Source organism: Python bivittatus, unplaced genomic scaffold (genome assembly GCF_059951505.1).
Source record: "Python bivittatus isolate LINGU-HERP-01145 unplaced genomic scaffold, Pbiv_v1 ctg000480_np1212, whole genome shotgun sequence".
In the NCBI taxonomy this organism is placed as follows: domain Eukaryota; kingdom Metazoa; phylum Chordata; class Lepidosauria; order Squamata; family Pythonidae; genus Python; species Python bivittatus.
Window position 1 is genome coordinate 33,674,899 of NW_028277075.1, and position 20,536 is coordinate 33,695,434.

At 41.3% G+C, this 20,536-nt stretch overlaps 1 protein-coding gene across 2 annotated transcripts in view; it reads right to left on the reverse strand.

Moving 5' to 3' along the window:
- The window catches only part of CREB3L1 (cAMP responsive element binding protein 3 like 1), a 109,000-nt gene that overhangs the window by 29,001 nt on the left and 59,463 nt on the right, over positions 1–20,536 (reverse strand). For both annotated transcript variants that reach the window (XM_088145716.1, XM_088145717.1), the window contains 3 exons: positions 8,507–8,667; positions 4,980–5,058; positions 1,287–1,444 (listed from right to left, as the gene is read on the reverse strand). In XM_088145716.1, the coding sequence (XP_088001842.1) occupies positions 1,287–1,444; positions 4,980–5,058; positions 8,507–8,667 (398 nt within the window). The remainder of the gene's footprint in view (positions 1–1,286; positions 1,445–4,979; positions 5,059–8,506; positions 8,668–20,536) is intronic.

Below are 20,536 nucleotides of genomic sequence, written 5' to 3' on the forward strand. Positions count from 1 at the left end.
CAAATTATGGTTCTGCCAATGTGTGAATATATGAAGTGGTTTCACCTTTTACCCTTGTCCTAGATGTCTCTGACCCATTCTGAATCTTTGGAGGCTCTGAATCATTTGGGGGTTGGACTGGAAGTCCTCCAAGGTCCAATTGAACCCTATGATTCTATGAATCTCATACTTTGAGCAAGGAGATGACTTCTTATTCTTGCCAAGTATTCCACATAGAGTACAGGCTATCACGTCCCCCTACTGGACAATTCTCTGGCTGCTCTGCCCTTCCAACTTTCTGTTCCAGCAAGATGTTTGCCAATTGCTTTCCTTCCTGTGGGTCCGTCAGACTGAATATAGGTATCTTTATATGCATTTATTTGTGTATACAAAGGGATCTGTGGAGGGTGGGGTCAAAATCAGCAAGATGGTGGATGGAGCATCATGAGAAACCTGGGGCTTGCATCATAAAACTCTGCTTGTCACCTTGCTGATTTTGAACCCCCTGTAGTCACTGCTATATGTGTTTGTGTGTGTCTATAAATTAAACTTATAAATTCCAAGTTAAAGCATCAAAATGTGTATGTATGTATTTATGTAAACACGTGTGTGTGTGTGTGTGTGTGTGTGTGTATAGGCACAAAAACCAATTTTAGAATAAAAAAATGTTCTCCCATTGTCCTGTAGTTCTCACATATTGTCTGGAGCTACTATTAGCAAAGGTGCTGCAGTAGTATAGTGGTTATAACCCATGCTTAACATGTAGAATATTGCTGGCTCAAAACTCAGCAAAACCTTAAGTACTCTTTTTCTTTTCTTCAGCTACCAACTTTTCCACTGGGTGTTTTTTCATACTGATAAGTCCGCTGGTGCACCATTTCATTGTTTTGGAAAAAGAATGGTGCACCACTGTTAGAAAAAGAAAGCCTAGTGAAAAATTAGATGGCTGAGGATAAGAAAAATGGTAATCATTTTTAGACTATTCCAGCACTATTGATAAATTAGGGACTTTGGAATCAGTTGAAGGGTCAGTCTTGTCTCTGTGAAGCTAAAGTGTAGGGTTGGCCTGGAAGAAAACAAAGCACAACTGGCAATCTGGACAGCAGCATCCGAGGTAACAGAAGCAGGAAAACCATACTTTGAAAGCAGAGCAGGAAAATCCATCTGGAGGTTGCATTTGCACTGGGCGGGGGTGAATACAGAGCAACATTTTCAGTTCCTGCCCTCCCAAAATGGTTGCTGGATCATACAGGTGACATGGCAACCTGGCATTGCAATTAAGCCCTAACTCTCTTCTCTTTGCTTACATGTGGTGCTGTGAGGAGCGGAGAAGAAGAGATTGCTGTAGAAGACCGAGCAGTGGGGCGGGCTGGGCTAGAGGGAGGCAGGGACCTTGGGCTCTGAGATCCATCACTGTCACTGCCATGGCTGCTGGGAGGTGTTGGTGGCATCTGCACCAAGTCATCTAAGGCAGAAAAATATAGAAGATAGGTTAACAGCAGACACAGATTGGATCATGGATAATAATAGAAAAAAGTTGCTTGGTGAAAGAAGGCTGTAAATCTAACCAGTTCCAATCACTTTGAACTGCAATCTGGGCCTTCACCAGTTGCACCATATTTGTAAGAGGGAGTCTCCTTTTTGGGAAATGACAGAAACAAAACAGGAGTTCCACCTTCTCTTCATCATTTATTAACATCTCACCATCCTTACTTAGCAGTGGGCTTACTATTTTCTTGTTTTGATCCTATGTGAAAAAAGGGCTACTTCAACTGCATAGCTAATGCTCCAGGAAAAGTGGGAACTTGCCTCCAGGTTTAAGATATTTTCAGATCTTGGGACTGAATGTACCCTGGGGAGAGGGTATAAGAGATGTATCAAGGAGCCTTATGGGGCTGTTCACAGGCCAGTACTTGGGCATCCATAGGGAAGTGTTCAAAAAAATCAAAATGGCAGGCACAACTACACATTTGAGGTCCTACCCTTTTTAAACATGTGTTGTGCGTGTGTGACATATACACCAAAAGAGCGCAGGGCTTCAATTACATGGTCACATCCACCATCTTCACTTTTCTGACCCTCACCCCCACAGATGCCACCACCAACACTGTTACAGCTTTCCCAAGTGCTTACTTCTTTGATTTCATTTACTGAACCTTGCCTATGGCTAACATAAAATCCGTGAAATCAAGCTGATTCCCTTGTTTCTTCCTCTATCTTCTAAAAGAGGAAATTGTCCCAGAAGTATATCAGGAATTAGAGAGTGTGAAGTGGAGTTTACCTCACAACAGATAACAAGGCAGATGGAGATAGAATTACCACCAATTCTTGCATTCATGAGGTATCTATGGTTTCTTTCAGGAAAGCATGATCAGCCACATCCTATCCGAAGTCCGGTAGCAGGTGATACACATTGACCCAACCTTGTGTGTCTGTCTCCTTCCCTCCCTCCTTTTCTGTCATCTACATCTCCACGGAGTACTTCGTGCACTTTCTTGAATTTATGCGCAGGTGTATACCCAGAATATTGCCACTGTTGCATCTATTCTGTTCTGAATAAGTTACATCCCTCAGTTGCTAGATTCCGATCATGGGAGTTGTCCCATAAGTCTTTTGGAACAAGTTCTCCTGTGTTACTTGCCAGACCTTGGATTTGCTAACGGCTGGCTCTCCCATGAATCCTCTAAATTTCCTGGGCTGCTGACAGAAGATGGTGCTCTTGCTGATGGTTACATTATAAAGAAAACCTGTTCTGTTGGGATACAATATGAGCCAAACATTTGAGAGAGCCTAATATTTTCTGTAAATTATTGTTTGCTTACTTGAGTATGAATTTCCAGTACTTAGGAAGGATGTTACATTTTTAAGATAAATAAATAAATGTGCTCATTTGGCTAAACAGGTCCCTCTGTGCAGTGTTAGGGACTGCCAAGCAGAATTCTTGATATCATTATCTTTCTGGAAATAAAGCTAAGATCCTTTACCAGGCACATTAAAAACTGGCAGCGTTTGCTAATATCCTTCCAATGACATGCAGTTAATGTCTAATCCAAAAAAGCCAGAGAAATGTTGGCTGGGTTTCAAGTAAGACTACTGAAACTGGGCAAGCTTTTACTGACTTCATTTAGAACTCTGCCTTCTTTAAAACTTAACCAAGTGGCCTCAGTTTTTGTAAGGCGCTCAGCTATTCTAGTGATGCGTGTGACATGAAGCTTGTCATTTAAGGAATACGTCTCAAAGTCTAATTACTGCAGATTTTCCCAACCCTTTACCTTCTAGAGGTGTTAGATGATGGTGGACCCAAGGAAAACCCTCACCTTTAACAATTACAGGAAATCAATCAATCAATCAATCTATCTATCTATCTATCTATCTATCTATCTATCTATCTATCTATCTATCTATCTATCTATCTATCTGATAAATAACATATTTAAATGTTGATTTATTTGAAAACAAAAAATAACAACAATCTACTGATTCTCACTCCAGAAAACAATTTAGGCTTTTGAGCCAGCTTTTCAACACTGCAGGTCCTCAAGGTTTGCATTTCACAGGTACATGGCTTAGGCCAGACATAACATTGCTGAAGGGAAAGAATATGATTAAAACACATAGTCTGCACAGTAAAATTATATCCAGAAAATGGGAATTGCCCCAATCAGATTGCTGTGAAAGTCAACTCTTAAAAAACTGTTTTTTGCATTCTCTTAATTAACCATTTATAATGATAGGGCAGATACTTGCCCCTGCTCAATTTTGAAATTTGGATTTAATAACACTAATGTCTAATAGATACTATATAAATCCTGATAGATGCTGTTGGATTGATCTGCATTTTATCTTCAGAAATGCATGCAAATATTAGATAAAAGAAGATTAGAAGTGAATCCAGTATTCGCGCTGCTAATATGTCATCATCCTCACCATGCCCATCACACACATAATAACCCATTTCAAAAAGATAGATGTAGGGGCTGGTTGCTACCTATAAAGCCCTACATGACTTAGGGCCTGGTTACTTGAGGGACTCTGTCTCCCAGAGTATCTGCCCAGCCAATTCAATTTTGTAGGGTTGGCGCACTCTGGGTTCCTTCGATTAAACAGTGTCATCTACTGAGACCCCAGAAGTGCTCCTTTTCTGTAGCACTGCTTGCCCTCAGGAATGAGCTTTATCCTGAGATCTGGATGGCCCTACTCTGTTGTTGTTCAGAAGAGCCATAAAGACCTGGCTCTTCACCCAGGCCTTTGGTGAGGGAGAGTGAGACACCCCACTTCATTCCATCTGGTCTGTCACAGTTGCCATTTTTTATCTTTATCTTTTATTGAATTTATTGTAATTTCTTTGTTTGATTGTTGTGAGCCACCCAGAGTTGTTGAAAGTCAGGTGGCATACAAGTTTAATACATTATTATTATTAGTAGTAGTAGTAGTAGTAGTAGTAGTAGTAGTAGTAGTAGTCACACAGTCAGCCAGTTGCAATGTCTACTAGCCAGACTTTTTTGTCTTTCTTATCAACAGTTGTTAAGTCTGGGGTGTTATGTGGCAGGTGCTTGTCTGTTTGAATTCTAAAGTCCCAGAGCACTTTAGCGTCTTCATTTTCTATTACTTTGTCTGTTTTGTGGTCCCACCCGTTCTTGCTTGCAGGCAAATGGTATTTCTTGCAGATATTCCAATGCACCATTGTTGCTACTTTGTCATGCCACTGTCTGTAGTCAGTGTGATCTTCTTGTAGCAGCTGATTGGGTGTTCCACTGTTTCTTCATCTTCTCTGCAGAGGTGGCATTTGCTGTCTATTGCTGTCTTCTTGATTCTGGCTTTGCATGCATTTGTTCTTAAGGCTTGGTCTTGTGCAGCCAGAATTAGCCCCTCTGTTGTTGTTATTATTATTATTTTGTCTGGAAGTTTACCCTAATGGCATAAAGGGAGGATCATCTGTAAAAATCATAACAGATATGAAGTTGGAGAGCACTGAAAGCTCATTGAGCCAATTTTCTCACCTGTTGGCACATTTAAAAATTGGTTCACTTCTCTGGGTTCAGCTTTGATTACAGGCTGGGTAGCCATTTCTATGGGACCCTGTAAAACAATAGAGAAAAGTACTTTAGTTAATGATGTTTTGCGTTTCATGCCTTGAGGAATCATGGATATCCCTACGAGACCACATCATTTGCAAGGACTCAAAGCACTGTGCTGTACCTTGACATTTGCTTCTGGAGTCAGGCTACATATATCTCTCACGTTTATCCTGAGACAATAGGGCTCCATATAAGGATGGTGGGACCTTCACCCTTCTAGAGATCACCTACCCTCTATTTTTACTATTCACCTGCATACTATGGTATGTAATAGTGGACTTAATTATTATTTTTTTTCCTGTGAGTGTCATTAACTTATCCACAATGCATGACAGATAGAAAAGAATCCTAAAGGAGTTTGATTTTGGGTGCTTTGGAATTCAGACTAGAAGCCCTGCAGATCAGGTGCTGATAATTTGCTCCTTGCACCAAGTGGGCCTCTGGTCAGAAGAGAAAGCTGCAGGCAACCTAAGTTGGCAATATAACATGCCAAAATATTCTAGTGTATCAAGAGTCATTGAATCCTCTGCCATTGCCTGAAATGTACTTCCAGAGCATATTATAACCTCTCAGTATGGACAAGACGTCACTGAAGGAAACCAGTAAAGTATCCATTTGCACTTCCATAATGGGATCTTGTCTGCCTTCTGTTTCTTCTCCTTAAGGCAGTGTTGCCCAAACTTGGCCACTTTAAGAAGAGTGAACTTCAACTCCCAGAATTCCCCAGCCAGCATGGCTGGCTGGGGAATTCTGGGAGTTGAAGTCCACTCATCTTAAAGTGGCCAAGTTTGGACAACACTGCCTTAAGTATTTGCCATTTCTCCAGACATTGGTAGCCTTATAAATTGGGTAGCCTTTGTACATTGTCTGTGCAGAGCCTCTGCTTTTCTATTGAACCATGGCAGTCCCCAGATACATGCATACATGCTATGGTGCAAAAGGTGCAGCTTAGTTATGGCTAAACCAACAGAGATAAAAACTGTAGTGAATACCAACATGCCTAGTGATTGCAGCCACTATTTTTGTAGATTTTTTCCCCTAGTCATCCTTTTTTACCAGCTTGCATACTAAAGGCTGATCCCATCTGGGCAAGGGAAAATGTCGAAAATTGCTTGCTTGTTTCCAGAGAAATACAATAAAAACAAAAACAAAAAACAAGAGCATTTGGGCAAAGAAGAGTGAGCATCATGCACATATGTTAAAGGAGTGCATTGCACAGACAGCATTTCCATGATTGACATTCATTTTTGCCATTACCTCCTTCCTGTCCCTAAAAAGGTCCACTTATCCAGATTCAGAACTTTGATCTGTTGCAATGTGTATAGGATGCATTTGCACAAACTTTGGTGATACAGAATACCCTCTACTGTTCACTGGACTTTCTGCAGGGCCATTTAACAGCTGTTTCTGATTGAAGGAGATGAAGAGTTAACACGAAGAACCATTAATTCCCAGATGCACCAATGTGATCTTCTCTTACCAGCCTTCTTTTCCCACCAAATGCCAGAGATTTTTTTTCATTAAACAGATATATTTCACACTGTCTCAGACTGTAAACACAGCCTGGCAAAGGAAGTTAATATGGTTGTCAAACATACACCACAAAATCTGCATTTGGAAATCCAGGGAGTTCAAAGTTAAAGCAACAGAGGAAGATTTGTGTACAAGTTTGGTTTGAATGGTGGCCTTGTTTTTTCCTCTTACATTTATCAACAGTAAGTGAATGGAAGATAACCCACAAATGAGTTTAAATGAAGGGAGTTCTTACTTCACAGGAGAAAGAAAGAAGGCTGTAAAAATATATGAGAGACTGACTCTAAATCTCAATTTTCACAGTGCAGAACAAGTGATTTTATTGAGTTCTACACACAGTTTATTTTCACATCTGATCAGACATACCCTTTGAAAATAACCCCATGGCAGTGAAATACAGTGGGAGGAAATTACTACCATATCCTTCAGGACATTCCTTGAAAAATCACACTCTAATTTATGCAACTATAAATTGAAGTTACTTTGAGGAGAGGGATGTTGTATGATTTGGGAGCAAGCAACAAGGGAGGGTACTTGGCACTCTGGGTCAGAAGTTCTCAGATGCCTCTAGTTGACATCCCACAATCCTTTACTGTTTCATTGGTCTTCCCAATAGGAATGGTCAGTAGGAGGGGGGATGCTGTAACCATGCCTATTGGAGGTACTCAGTATGCCTCTAACCAGCATTGTGAAACTGGTGGAAGAGGGAAAAGCAATAAAAAGGAGAAAAGAAACTGGGAAAGAGAGGTTGAAAAGACATCATGAGCCAAATCTGGCCCAGGGATTATTGATTCCTCAACTTGCAACATATACTGCCCCCTTCCCCAAATTGGTATTTTCCAGATGTGCTGGACTAAAGTTTCTAACACTTGATAGCTATTCTGGGAGTTACAAAGGACTTCACATTGACAAAGCTGCTATACTTTGCAGTATATACATAAGCTGGTGTACCTTAACAGTCCAACAGTTGCAATGGCTTCTGAGAGGAAGGTATCTTATAAGAAGACCAACCCAACATGTCTAAACCAAAACTTGGTTTTTTAAAACTTTGGCATCTCCATTTCAGCTTCTTGAATACTATCCTAGTCTTATGATTTTTGAAAAGCATCTTTGAAATGTCACCAGCAGAAAGATTTGCATTTTTATGAAACAACAAAAATAAAGAGAAGTAGTTCAATAGAAAAATACTACTTCTTCTTTTGCAAAATCACTAATGAAGGATGAAAAGGTTAGTGCAGTCATCCAGATATATTGAACAATAACTCCCAATATTCCCATGCTGCCTGGTGGTGTTGGGAATTGGTCAAATATATAATTGTAGAAGGCTGGACTAGTACATTAGAAGTTGTTTCTGTTCTGGGAAATTGGCCACCTTGTAATTATTAAATTTATACTATTTTAGAATAGAAAAAAATCTGAGTTCTCTATCAGATGTTGGCTTCATCTAGGTGATTTCCATTATTTGTAGACAAAACAGTTCTAAACTAGAAACAAATGGGTTTGTTAACCTCTAGGAACTTTTGCAGGAGTTTCACTTTATAGTTTCTATTTTGGCTGTATTTTTGCACTTATGCTAATCATAACACTCCTGTCCACTGTTTGGACTAGCAGCCCTAATAAAGATCAGTGCGGTTTCCACAAAGTTTGCCATTTCTGAATCAGCATCCAAAGCGCTCTGTCCAATTATGCTTCGATCATCCACTTTTCCCTCTGCTATGTCACTTTTTAAAATGTGGTTATTTCAAATCAACAGTGATTAAAATAAGAAACAATTAGGCATTGTTTTTATATTTTATCTTCCACCTTGTATTAGCCCCTCCACTTAGAATGAAAGACTGAAGAAATCACCAGAAATGCTAAGTTCTGAGGTTCTGATGCTCTGATTATTCCAGGTATTCTTGGTGCAATGAACTCACCTCTTTGGGGACTGACAACCTTTGCAGTGGATTAAGATTCATCATGGGAACTGCATGAGGTGGCAGCTGAGTCTCAGGTACTTCTGGCACCATGTTCTGCTCTTGCTTCACCATGATGGAACATAGCTTATGCTGGAGGGACCACATACCATTTTCCAATTCTGAGAAAAGAAGCATATCACAGTCAGGTTGTATTAGCTCTGTGGATGAGAATCACTGTACCATTTAATAGGGTACATCCTCTTCCACGACAGAAGGAAACCTAAAGGAACAGGGTTCTTACAACTAGGAAGCATCACAATAAGCTTTGTTGTTTCAGAACCGAAAATATATTCTGTTAAACTCTAATGCAGGGATATGCAACAATTTCCAGGCTGAAGGCTGCATTAAAACTTTGGTATAGGTGCCAAGAGCACACTCTAAAGACAAGCCATTTTGGAAATGACACTAAATTTAATATGACATAGGCAATTATTTGAAAATTTCCTCCCTGTCACAATAAAAATTACAATTTAGTAATGCCTTTTGGAGGCTTCTGAGATCACACCAAAGATTTAAGGGGAAGAACATGGAGCTCTGTGACTTCAGGTTATGTTCTTCTGCTCTATTTTTTTCTCCTTAAGAACAAAATTGTGACTAATTTTTGGTTAATAATTAGTTCAAATTAGTGTATTTGAATTGCACACGTCCCTCCATGGTTGGGATAGGATTTCTTATATAATTCCTCCCCCCTCCAATTTCTAAATGAGGAAGCCAATAACTTCAAATGCCATGCCTTTGATGGACAGTGTTCAGTGTACTTATATTGGAAACTGGATGCAGCCCAATCCTGATGATCAGAGACATTCAAGATCTTAAGAAAGATAGGCAATTGGTGTGCTAAGTAATATAATCAGCATATATTGTGCCAGATTCTGTTGAAAAGTTATTTTCTGTGAAATTAAAAAACAGACCAGTGCAGTGCTGGGTCAAGGGTTTATGGTACCCCTAGGTCACATTCATTGACGGTGCCACCTCCCACCAATGCAAAGATCTGCATTTTTAGAATGATTTGGAAGGGGGGGCAGCATTGGTACCTGAGCTTTGTCGCCCCAGGCCAGTGACTACTCAGCCTTAGCCTAAAGCCGGCTTCTGGACTTGTGATATATTAAAGACTAACTATGACCTCAGCTTTCATAAGCTGGTTCCTATATCAGCCTCTGAGTATGTTGGCTAAGGATAATGGGAGATAGTCCAGCAGATTGCAAGGATGCCAGGTTATGGATACTGTCCAATGTGATGAATTATCATCTTCCTCACAAAAGTCTTATTCTACAATAAATTTGAGTCTTTAATATCCTGCTGGCCTCTGTGTTATAAAAAAATGGACATAGCTAATCTCCTAAAATTTGTAAAACTAATGCTTAGTGTGGTATTGAACACTGTAATATAGTATTGTTGGTCACACAGTCAGTGAGATGTTTAGACTGGATTTGGTATTTTTATCCTCCTATTAAGTCCTTCCCAAGGACTTGGGATAGGCAAATGTTGTTTGATGGTGTTAAAGGTATCATCGCAAATGTAACCTGTTCCAAGTGAAACTGCCTTTTGCAATTGACTGATGGTGATTTTGGTCAATGCCAATGGTCTTCAAGTGGTACTCCAGATGTTTTGGAATTGTACCCAAGGCACCTATTACTACTGGTACTATCTTTGCTTTCTTTTTCCAGTCACTCTACTTCTATTTGCAGGGTTTTATACTTTCTGATTTTCTCCAGTTCTTTCTCTTCTCTTCTGCTGTCTCCAGGTATTGCAATGTCCACTATCCAGACTTCTTTGTCTTTCTTATCAACAGTTGTTAAGTCTGGTGTGGCAGGTGCTTGTCTGTTTGAATTCTAAAGTTCCAGAGCACTTTAGCTTCTTCATTTTCTATTACTTTGTCTGTTTTGTGGTCCTACCAATTCTTGCTTGCAGGCAAATGGTATTTCTTGCAGATATTCCAATGCACCATTGTTGCTACTTTGTCATGCCACTGTTTGTAGTTAGTCTGTGCGATCTTCTTGCAGCAGCTAACTAGGTGGTCCACTGTTTCTTCAGCTTCTCTGCAGAGGTGGCATTTGCTGTCTGTTGCTGTCTTCTCAATTCTGGCTTTATATGCATTTGTTCTTAAGGCTTGGTCTTGTGCAGCCAGAATTAGCCCCTCTGTCTCTTTCTTCAACTTTCCTGCTCTTAGCCATTGCCAGGTCTTGTTGTTATCTGCTTTGCCTACTAGGTCTTTTTGTATACTGGCCATATAATACTTTGTCTTGCCATGTTCCTTTTCTGTTCTTCATTTGGTCTTTCTTATAGGGCAGTTTGGTCTCTTTGGTATTCAGTAAGCCTTCATGGTGTACTAGCTTCGGTGCATCTTCTTCACTGTCCTTCAGATATTCTTCCAAAGCCCTTTTTTCTTCTTCAACTGTCTGGTGTGCTTGCAACATTCCACTCCCACCTATGCTCCTTGGTAAGTAGAGTTTATCAACATCACTGCATGGATGAAGGGCATGATTCACTGTCATTATTTTTCTGGTCTTCCTATCCAGGCTTTTAGTTCAGCCTGAGTCCAGTCCACTAGTTCAGCTGTATATCTAATGTCTGGAATTGCCCAGGGGTTAATCGCCTTGATGGTATTTCCTCCACTGAGTTTGGACTTTAAGATCTTCTTCACTCCTCTCATGTATTCACTACTAACCTTCTTCTTGACTTCAGTGTACTTGATGTTGTCAACCTGAAGGATGCCCAGGTATTTGTAGTGATCTTCTTCATCCAGACTTTTGATATTATTTCTGTAGGGCATCTTGATTCCTTCAGTTTTCACTATTTTTCCCATCTTGATCGTAAGGGTGGCACATTTGTCCAGTCCAAACTCCATTGCAATATCTTGGCTGTATATTTGGACAGTGTTGAGCAGTGATTCCATTTCAGATGGTGTTTTTCCATACAGCTTCATATCGTCCACATAAAGGAGGTAGGATACTCTGGCAGATGTTTTTGACGTTTGATAACCATGGCCTGACTTGTTCAGTATTCTTGACAGAGGAATCATTGCAATGTCAAACAGTAGTGGTGATAGTGAGTCTCCTTGAAATATTCCTCTCTTGATGTTAACCTCTCCCAGGCTATGACCATTGACCAGCAACTGTGTCTTCCATTGTGCCATTGATCTTTGCACAAAGCTTCTGATGTTTTTACTGACTCCTATTATTTCTAAGCACTTGATTACCCAGTTCATGTGGCAGGGAGTTAAATGTCTTCTTGTAATCAATCCAAGCTACATTCAAGTTAGTCATCCTTCTCTTGCAGTTTTCCAAAATCATCTTGTCAATTAGAAGCCGATCTCTTGTCCCTCTGCTGTTTGGGCAGTTTCCTTTCCACTCAGATAGAAAGAGCTTGTTTTCAACTAGATGCTGTTGGATTGCATCAGCTACAACACCAGCTAGCAATTTGAAAGTTGTTGGTAAGCAGGTAATTGGCCTGTAGTTGCCTGATGCTGCCCCTTTTGTTGGATCTTTCATTATCAGGTAGGTTTTGCCAGCTGTTAACCAATCTTCAATTTTACCTCCTTCCAGTATGTTGTTAAACAGCTTGGCAATGAGTGGGTGCAGAGCAGTCAGATGTTTCAACCAAAAACCATGCAGTTCATCTTCACCTGGTGCTGATCAATTTTTTTATCTTCCCTGCCCTTTTCTCCACCATTTCTGCTGTTATTACAAGTTCTTTCATTTCAGCTTCTTTTTTATTCTTATCTACCTCCTTTATCCAAGCTGCATTCTTGTTGTATTTCTTTGGGTTGTCCCAAAGCTGAGTTTAGAACAGCACTGTTTCTTCTTTGTCAGGTGTTGACTGGTTCATTGCAGTCTCTCCATTGATGGATTGGTAGAAACGTTTCTGATTTGACTGAAACTGGAGATTCTGCCTAGTGTGCAATTCAAGCTTTGTATCTGCTGATCTTTTGGGCTATGGCTGTTATTTGCTGCTTTATTATTTCCAGTGTTTCCTTGATCTTCCTTATTTCTAGGTGATATTTTTTTATCAGGTATTCTTGGGTGTTTTTGTTCTTCAGTTTCTTTCATCTGTTCTAGCTTGCTTGCATCTGATCTTAGCATGCTGATCTTATTTTCCAACCTGATCTTCCATTTTGGTGGTGCATTGTTTGGCTTTTTTTCTTGTTTGTTGATTTTGCATCCAAGGTATTCAGTTATAACTGCAGCCGTGCTGTACATTAGTTGGCTTCTTTCTTGCAGTGAGTTGGTGCTTATGTTTGATATTACAGTATTGGCATCTTTTAATACTTGCGCTGGCTGTTTCTTTGTAACAAGCTTCAATGCAGGCAACCTGATTCTGTTGTTTTTGTGCTGTTCTAGATGCTCAGTTATTCTTTATTTCAATTCCTCTTGTTTTTGAGTTAGAGGGCTTTGTTCTTTCTGAGGAGAAGTCAGAGGAGAAGGTCCCTGATTTGGGAATGAAAATGATTCAATAGCTATGCTGGCTTCCTCTACTGCCGATTCCCCCTGGTTTGCCTCTATAGTCTGAGCTACTTCTGGCAAGGCTTCAATTTCTTTGCCCTGGATAGACCTTTGCAGTACTTCCAATTCTACTTCTGTGAATACTTTATTTTGTATTATAAATTGAAATTGACATTGATCTGCTAGCCTTTGTCCTGTTATTTCTGATTCTGGATGTTTTTCTTTCCAGAACTAGTACATTCTTTTCAGATATCCTCTTCTCATTGGACTTGATTTGTAATAGCAGGTCATTATTTCTTTGTTTTCAATCTTCATATATTTGCGAGGGTAAACAACTTTTCTTCCAGTATTATTATTGTTGGTTGCACAGTCAGCCAGATGTTTAGACTGGATTCCACTCTGCTGGAACATACTGGGTGGGCAGAAACAACTGGAGATAAGCATCCCTTCCAGGCCCTATGCCATACAGGGCCTTATAAGTAATAACCAGCACCATGAATTGCACTTGGAAGCCAACTGGCAGCCAATGCAGCTTGTGTTGCAGAGGTGACACATGGGCACACTGAGAGGCCCCTGTTACTGCTCAGCTGCTGCATTTGGAACCAGCTGTAGCTTCTGGGTGCAGGGCAGCACCATGTAGAGCACATTGCAATAATCTAATCATGAGGTCACCAGGGCATGAGTGACTGTCTGAAGGGCCTCCCAATCAAGGAAAGGTACAACTGGCACACAAGATGGACCCGTGCAAAGGCCCTCCTGGCCACAGCTGCCACCTGCTCTTTGAGCAGTAGTTGCAAATCCAGAAGGACCCCCAAGTTGTGCACCAGTCTTGACTGGGGAAGTGCAGTCCCATCTAAGACCAAAGATGGTGACATCCTCGACTCAAGGGATCCAGACAGCCACAGCCACTCAGTCTTGTTAGGACTGAGCTGAAGTCTGTCCTGCCCCATTCAGATCCAAACAGCCTCCAGACACTGGGTGAATACATTGTCAGCTTCACCTGTGCTGCTTGGGGTGGAGATGTAAAACTGGGTATCATCAGCATACTGATGATACTGCACCCTGAACTGGTTACCCAGTGGTTTCATATAGATGTTGAACAGGATAGGGGAGAGTGTCAAGCCTTGAGGCACCCTACACATGAGGGACTGTGGACACAATCTCTCCCCCCATCACCACTGACTGGAACTGACCACTGAGGAAGGAGGTAAACTACTGGAGCACAGTGCCTCCCTCTCCTAACCCCCACAGCCAGTCCAGAAGGATACTGTGGTTGACAGTATCAAAAGCTGCTGAGAGATCTAGGAGCACTAGGATGGACACACCACCCTCAGCGTGGCTCCGCCAAAGGTCATCAAAAAGCATAACCAAAACTTTCTCTGTACTGTACCCTGGCCTCAGGCCAGACTGAAATGGATCCAGATAATCTGTTTCCTCCAAGATCCTCTGTAGCTGTTGTCCAAACACCTTTTCCACAGCCTTCACCAGAAAGGGAAGATTGGAAACTGGCCAATAATTCTCCAACAGGGAAAGGTCCAGCAATGACCTCTTGAGAAGGGGACGTACCACCACCTCCTTCAAGTCTGGTCAGACCACCCCCTCTCTCAAAGAGGCTGAAACCACTGCATGAACCCATCCTGTGGTCAGGTCTCGGGCTGCTTTAATAACCCAGGAGGGGCCAGAATCTAACACATGGCTGGACTAATAGACAAAAGGACCTAGTCCACTTCCTTGGGCATAACAGAATCCAACAAACAAGACTGTTCCCTGGAGAACTCATTAGGACTTGCCCAGTTGGAGTCCAACTCTAAGCGAATCTGAGTGACTTTGTCTGCCAGATAGCATGAATGTTCCTCACCATGGCCCTGGATATGATCCTGTGGCCCAGGCCTCCCCAGTAAGGAGTGGGTTACCCTATACAGGGCCGCCAGGTGGCTATCAGCAGACGCAATAAGGGTGGAGAAATAATTATGTTTCACCACCCTTATTATAACAACGTAGGCCCAAATATGAGCTCTTACTCATGTTCAGTCAGATTCGCTCTTTGTCTTTCTCTACGGTACTCTAGGCATTGCTTCTGGCATTTCATTTCTTGGAGCTCTTCAGAAAACCAAGGAGCATCCTGAGATTGGCATACAGAGAGAGGCTGCATAGGAGCAGTCTGGTCCAGGGCTTCCCTCACATGCCTATTCCTGGCTGCAGCCAAGGCCTTGGCTGAAGTGCTTGATGGGTCCTCAGGAAAACCCCCAAGCTCCCTCTGGAACCCAACAGAGTCCATCAGTTATCTGGGGCAGGCCAGCTGAATAGGCCGTCTTTCCTTGTGGAGGTGAGGGGTCCCAGCAAGTCAGAGGGCAACCAAAGAGTGATCTGTCCCTGGCGATGGACTGATGGCAACATCCTCCAATGCCAGATCACACTGCAACTGCCCTGAGACAAAAACCAGATCTAGTGTGCAACCTCCGGAATGCATTAGGCCTTCTATCATTTGGGACAGGTCCACGGTTGTCATGGAGGCCATGAACTCCTGAGCCACCCTAGACTCAACATCGCCAGGTGGCAGGTTAAACTCCCCAAGGACCAACAGCCTCAGGGACTCCACTGCCAACCCAGCAATGGAATCCAGCAGCTCAAGCACAGATAATGCTGGGCAGGGTGGGCAGTATACCAGCAATAATCCCAACTGTTCCCAAAGGCCTAACTTAAGCCAGAGAGTCTCACATCCAGTTATCTGCAGAGCAGAGCCTCTAGGAGCCCTCAATGACTTGCTATTGACAATAGTCACCACCCCCGCTTTCCCGAGGTTGTGACTGGTGGCAATCCTGAAACCTAGGTGGGCATATTTCTGAGAGGGGACCCAGCTTGGAACCCTCATCCACAATTAGATTATTATCCACAATTAGATTGTGGATGAGGGCAGATTTATTACACACCAATCTGGCATTCAAAAGCAGCAGCCAGAGCCCAGGGCCACCAAGGATCCATCTAACTGGTCCCAAGGGAGAATGCTGGGGATCAGACATTGGATTGCTCTCAAACAGCATTCCTGGTGTCTCTGAGTATGGCCCAACCCCAGATTCCCGCCATATCTTCCTCTGCCTGTCACAGTACCAATAACATCCCCTACCCTCCTATCCTCCCCCAGTCTTCCTTCCCCCTGGGTTCCTCTGTCCCAGGCCCCTCCATCCATAACTCCCACCCCCCAACAAATTCCCTACCCACAACAGACAACCACCACCAACAATATAAACAATACAAACAATACAAACACCCACCCCCACTATGACCACATGTGTCTCCCCATGAGCCCAGGGCCCCCACCAGTTGCTGTGCCCTAGGCATTCTGCAGCTGTGAAGCTTTTGGGCACCCCTCCAGAAAGCCCTTCACCTTCAGTCAACCCACGAACACCCCTCAGGTGGGTGACCAATACCCAACCTTCCAATGTCCATGGGGCAGGGGGGGCATAAGGCAGTCCTCCCCATGCTAGACCTCATTTGGCCTCTGGTCTCATGGCCAGGCTCTGCCAGGCTGTTGCTTTGCTGGCTTCTCTGCCCTCTTCAGCAGCCACAACACCACCGCTGTCAGCTTCTTCTTGCCATCATGACACCACTGCAATCTGTCACCCCTCTCACCAGCAGGAGCCCAGTGGCTGCACAAATGGCACCAGGAGTAGCTCCGCGGCACTGTCCCACTGCAAGGACCTCCCAGTGTGTTATGGTTACAAGTGAGTAAACATAACAAACATAACAAAGCAACTAAAACATTCCTCCTTGGCAACCTTACAATGATAAAAATTACAAAATTACAAAAAACTAAAAGACAGCATCTAAACTCACAAAAGAACAACGAACTCAACAAGCCCCTCTGAATACAACACACTTCTGGGCCGCCACTCCTCAGTTAGCAACTACCTCATTTAGTGAATGTTTGCAAATATGACAGCAATTTTTTTAAAAATCCAGCCAATGCACGCACTTACAAGCAAATTTTGTGCACCTGACAACAAGGCATGGCGGAGTGAGAGTAATACTGGCATAGCTGTACAAGTTAACTTTATCTGAATGAGATGGCAGCAACTAGTGATCTTTGCAGCATCTCTCACTCTCTTTCTCTCAGTCATGTAGTTCGCTTAGTGACCATTTCACTTCTGATTTAAGGAACAGATTGTGGTCGCTATGTGAGGAGAGAGTTTATATGTATATAAGCAGTGTATATGAGAGTCACTCCTGATTTTCTTGGCAATCTTCCTAACAGATATCCTGTTTTAGAATTATGAAGACACTATTTTATTTGTTTATTCAATAAAACATTTCCAAGATGTCTTTGTTTCAGAGTGAACCCCTAAAGCAAATTATAATTTTTATTTTTTTAATTATTGAACAAATTAAAACACTAGATCTCTGAAAATTATTCTCTGTCAACTATTAAACATTTACTTTGCTATTATTTCATTCGTGGAACTTCACCTTTTCCCCCCAAAACACATATACATAAAAATCTTGCTTTGGATTCTGGATAAAGTTGGATTTAACTCTCCCTCAGTTTTCATAATATAAATTTACAAATTGTTCCCCAAAGCTGTTGTTAATTAATAGCCACAGAAGGGAAATATGCAGATATTTGTTATCATTCTCATCCTCTCAATTCCAGACTGCTACTTTCATGCCCTCAATCTTTTGCTGTTTTCTGAGGGAGGGAGGGAGGGAGGGAGGGTCTAATCACAAACTGCCCCTTGATTATAGTTTGGCTTTTAGTAATGTCTACTTTATCAGAAATGCCAAAGATCATTAGTCTGCACTATTTGCTTTCCAGGCACATCCATGCAATGCATCAGCACCGTGTTGCTGATTTATTACAGGCCCTTAGATGTCAGTGTCATGTAATGACTTGAACAGTGGGTTCAGATGTGAGGAATTCAGGATCAAATCGCTGCGCAGTCACAAAGGTAAAGATGAGCTGAGTCTCAATCTCTACTAAGGCATGTATGGCACTTTCCCACACTGCACTGGTGAAATTGGAAAGAGCCCTGCTAACAGTTTCTGTAGCATTACTCATTTTGTAAATTTAATCCCATACACATCACTAAATGTAATTCCCTCTCGGTAGTGTGAGGTCAGATACCCACAGCACCCTTAAATGTCACCCAAGAAACTTCAAAATTGTATATTTAAATTTTAAATTATTTTAGAGGTTTTTTAATGGAGAAATTCTGCAAGATCACCAAATCTTACCAGATTTCACCACTGTCACCTGAAATCTCACAAGACCTCAAAGATGAGCTTGATCAACTCCTACAACCTTTTGGCAATATTTAAACTTTAAAAAAGTGCTGATGTCACACAAGATGACTGATCCCTCCTATATGAATCTACTCTGTCAGGGTAGTCTGTCCTACACTGGCTTATGAAATATGACTACTAAAGAAGTTACTTTAAAACAAAGATGGGCAATGTTTTCTGGGTTGGATGGAGCAAGTCTTTTGCATGATTTTGGAAAGCCCGGGGGTGGGGGTTAAGGGTAGAAATAAGAGCATTTTACCTCTAAAAGGCATTTTGCTCCCAATATTCCTTTCCTATATTAAACCCTTTCCTATATTTATATATATAAATATATAATATAAATAACAATATAAATATATAATATAAACATATATTTAATATAAATATAAATATATAAATATAATTATATTTAATTGTATATATTAGGAATATAAATAAATATTCCTTTCCTATATTAAACCCCAAAACAGTGCTTTGATTATTTTGTTTCCAAATTTCAGCAATAAGATTTCAGCCCATTTTCAGTGCTTTGGGAGTTTAAGGGCAGGAATGTGAACATTTCATCCCTCAAAGGACTTCTGGTCCTGTTTTCATTCTTATTTTCATAATTTAAGGTGAAAGTGCACTGCCATTCAGTCACTTGTGCCATCATATTTGGTGGCATGACGTGTATTCTAGGACTACAAATGGAATAAGTGGTTCTTGTGCGTATGAGGTGTTCACCACTGTATTAAGAGAGAAAAGGTTTAATGTTACTATCAATCTGGGTATACTTTCCTCAGAAGAGTAGAAATCTATCCAGCGAGTGACCCTTATGGAAATGAGGCAGTGCTTCATTTGAATCAGTATATACATTTCTGGAAAGACCAAACATGTTCAGAGGAGGGCATAAAGGTAACTCGGCATTATATAGGACGAGACCAATACAGAAAAGGGTGAAATAATTAAGATTAATTTGCAGAAAAGAGGAGTGACAATAGCCCTCTTGAAGTGCATGCCCAGCTGTACATAGAAGATTGCATTGTTCTACCAAGCCAGATTAGATTTCAAGTTTATAGGAAGTTGGATTTTGACTGAACATAAGGAGCAAGTGCATGATAAAAACAATTCAGTAATGGAAATCAATTATCAGGGAAATGGTTATGGTTAAAATATGTTTTAAAAACTCTATTCTCCTACTTTGATTTTTGTCCAAGAATCAGAGAATGCAACATATATCAGGCAGAGGAGAAACTTCAACAGGGCTATGGTTGTGAGTATAAAGTCTGAAAGGTTATGACAAGACAGTACTCCGAGAAGGCCTTTTCAACAGATGTGTGATCATTATATAAGCTCAAAAACGATTTCCCCAAAAGAATTATAGCTGTAAAAAGTGGAAAAAATGGCTGTACGATAGTATGCTAGGGATGTCTAGTGTTCTGGCTTGAGCAATTTCATACACGCACACATTTTAAATTCAAAACATTTTGTGCCCAGAGTTCAAATGAAATGGTAGATTGTTTCTACCATTCTGGGAGTGTTTTATGCTTAAAACAGCCCCATTTCCAGTTCAAAACAACTATTTCCCATTTGAAACAGGACTTTTAAGCTCAGAACATTTCCAGGATGATCAGAATAACCCATTCCCAACTTGAAATACATGTTCTGAGTTTGAAGCAGAGTTTGAGCTCAAATTATTTGACTTCAAAACAGTTTGGTCATTCCCATTACACCGTCAAATATTTTGGGAGTGAGGGTTGTGAGTGTGTATGTGTGCAGTAAATGGTATGTACTACAGCTATTAGAGAGCCATTAATTCTCTCTGCAGAAAGCTGTATAAGATCACCGAAGAGAGAAGAACCGTCAGAGAAAGTTGTCTTTTCTCATCTCTCCTTCCATGCTGCCCCTTCTCATTCTCCATTCTTCTGTACTGTTGCTCAGAGCCATGATGTTCTAGTCATGCTCTGAAGAATTGCATTCCAGTACAAACCAGCTGGCATGATGCTTCTAAAACATACAAGGCTCTTTCCATCTAGTTTTACTGGTAACTTCCACCTCCCTGCTTAATTCTTTGGCTCAGGAAGGGCAGGATTTGGGGAGGTTTTGTACTAAGCAGAGGACCATGGAAAAAAAACAAGTAAGAAACATTTGTATTAAGGTCTAGAAACCTTGCACCAGAATGAAGAAATACTCATAATTAGCACCCAGTGATAAAAATAGTGCCCTCCCCCCATGATTTTCATTGGCAATAGCCATATTTACAGAATGTTAGAAGTGAAGGAAAACCAGG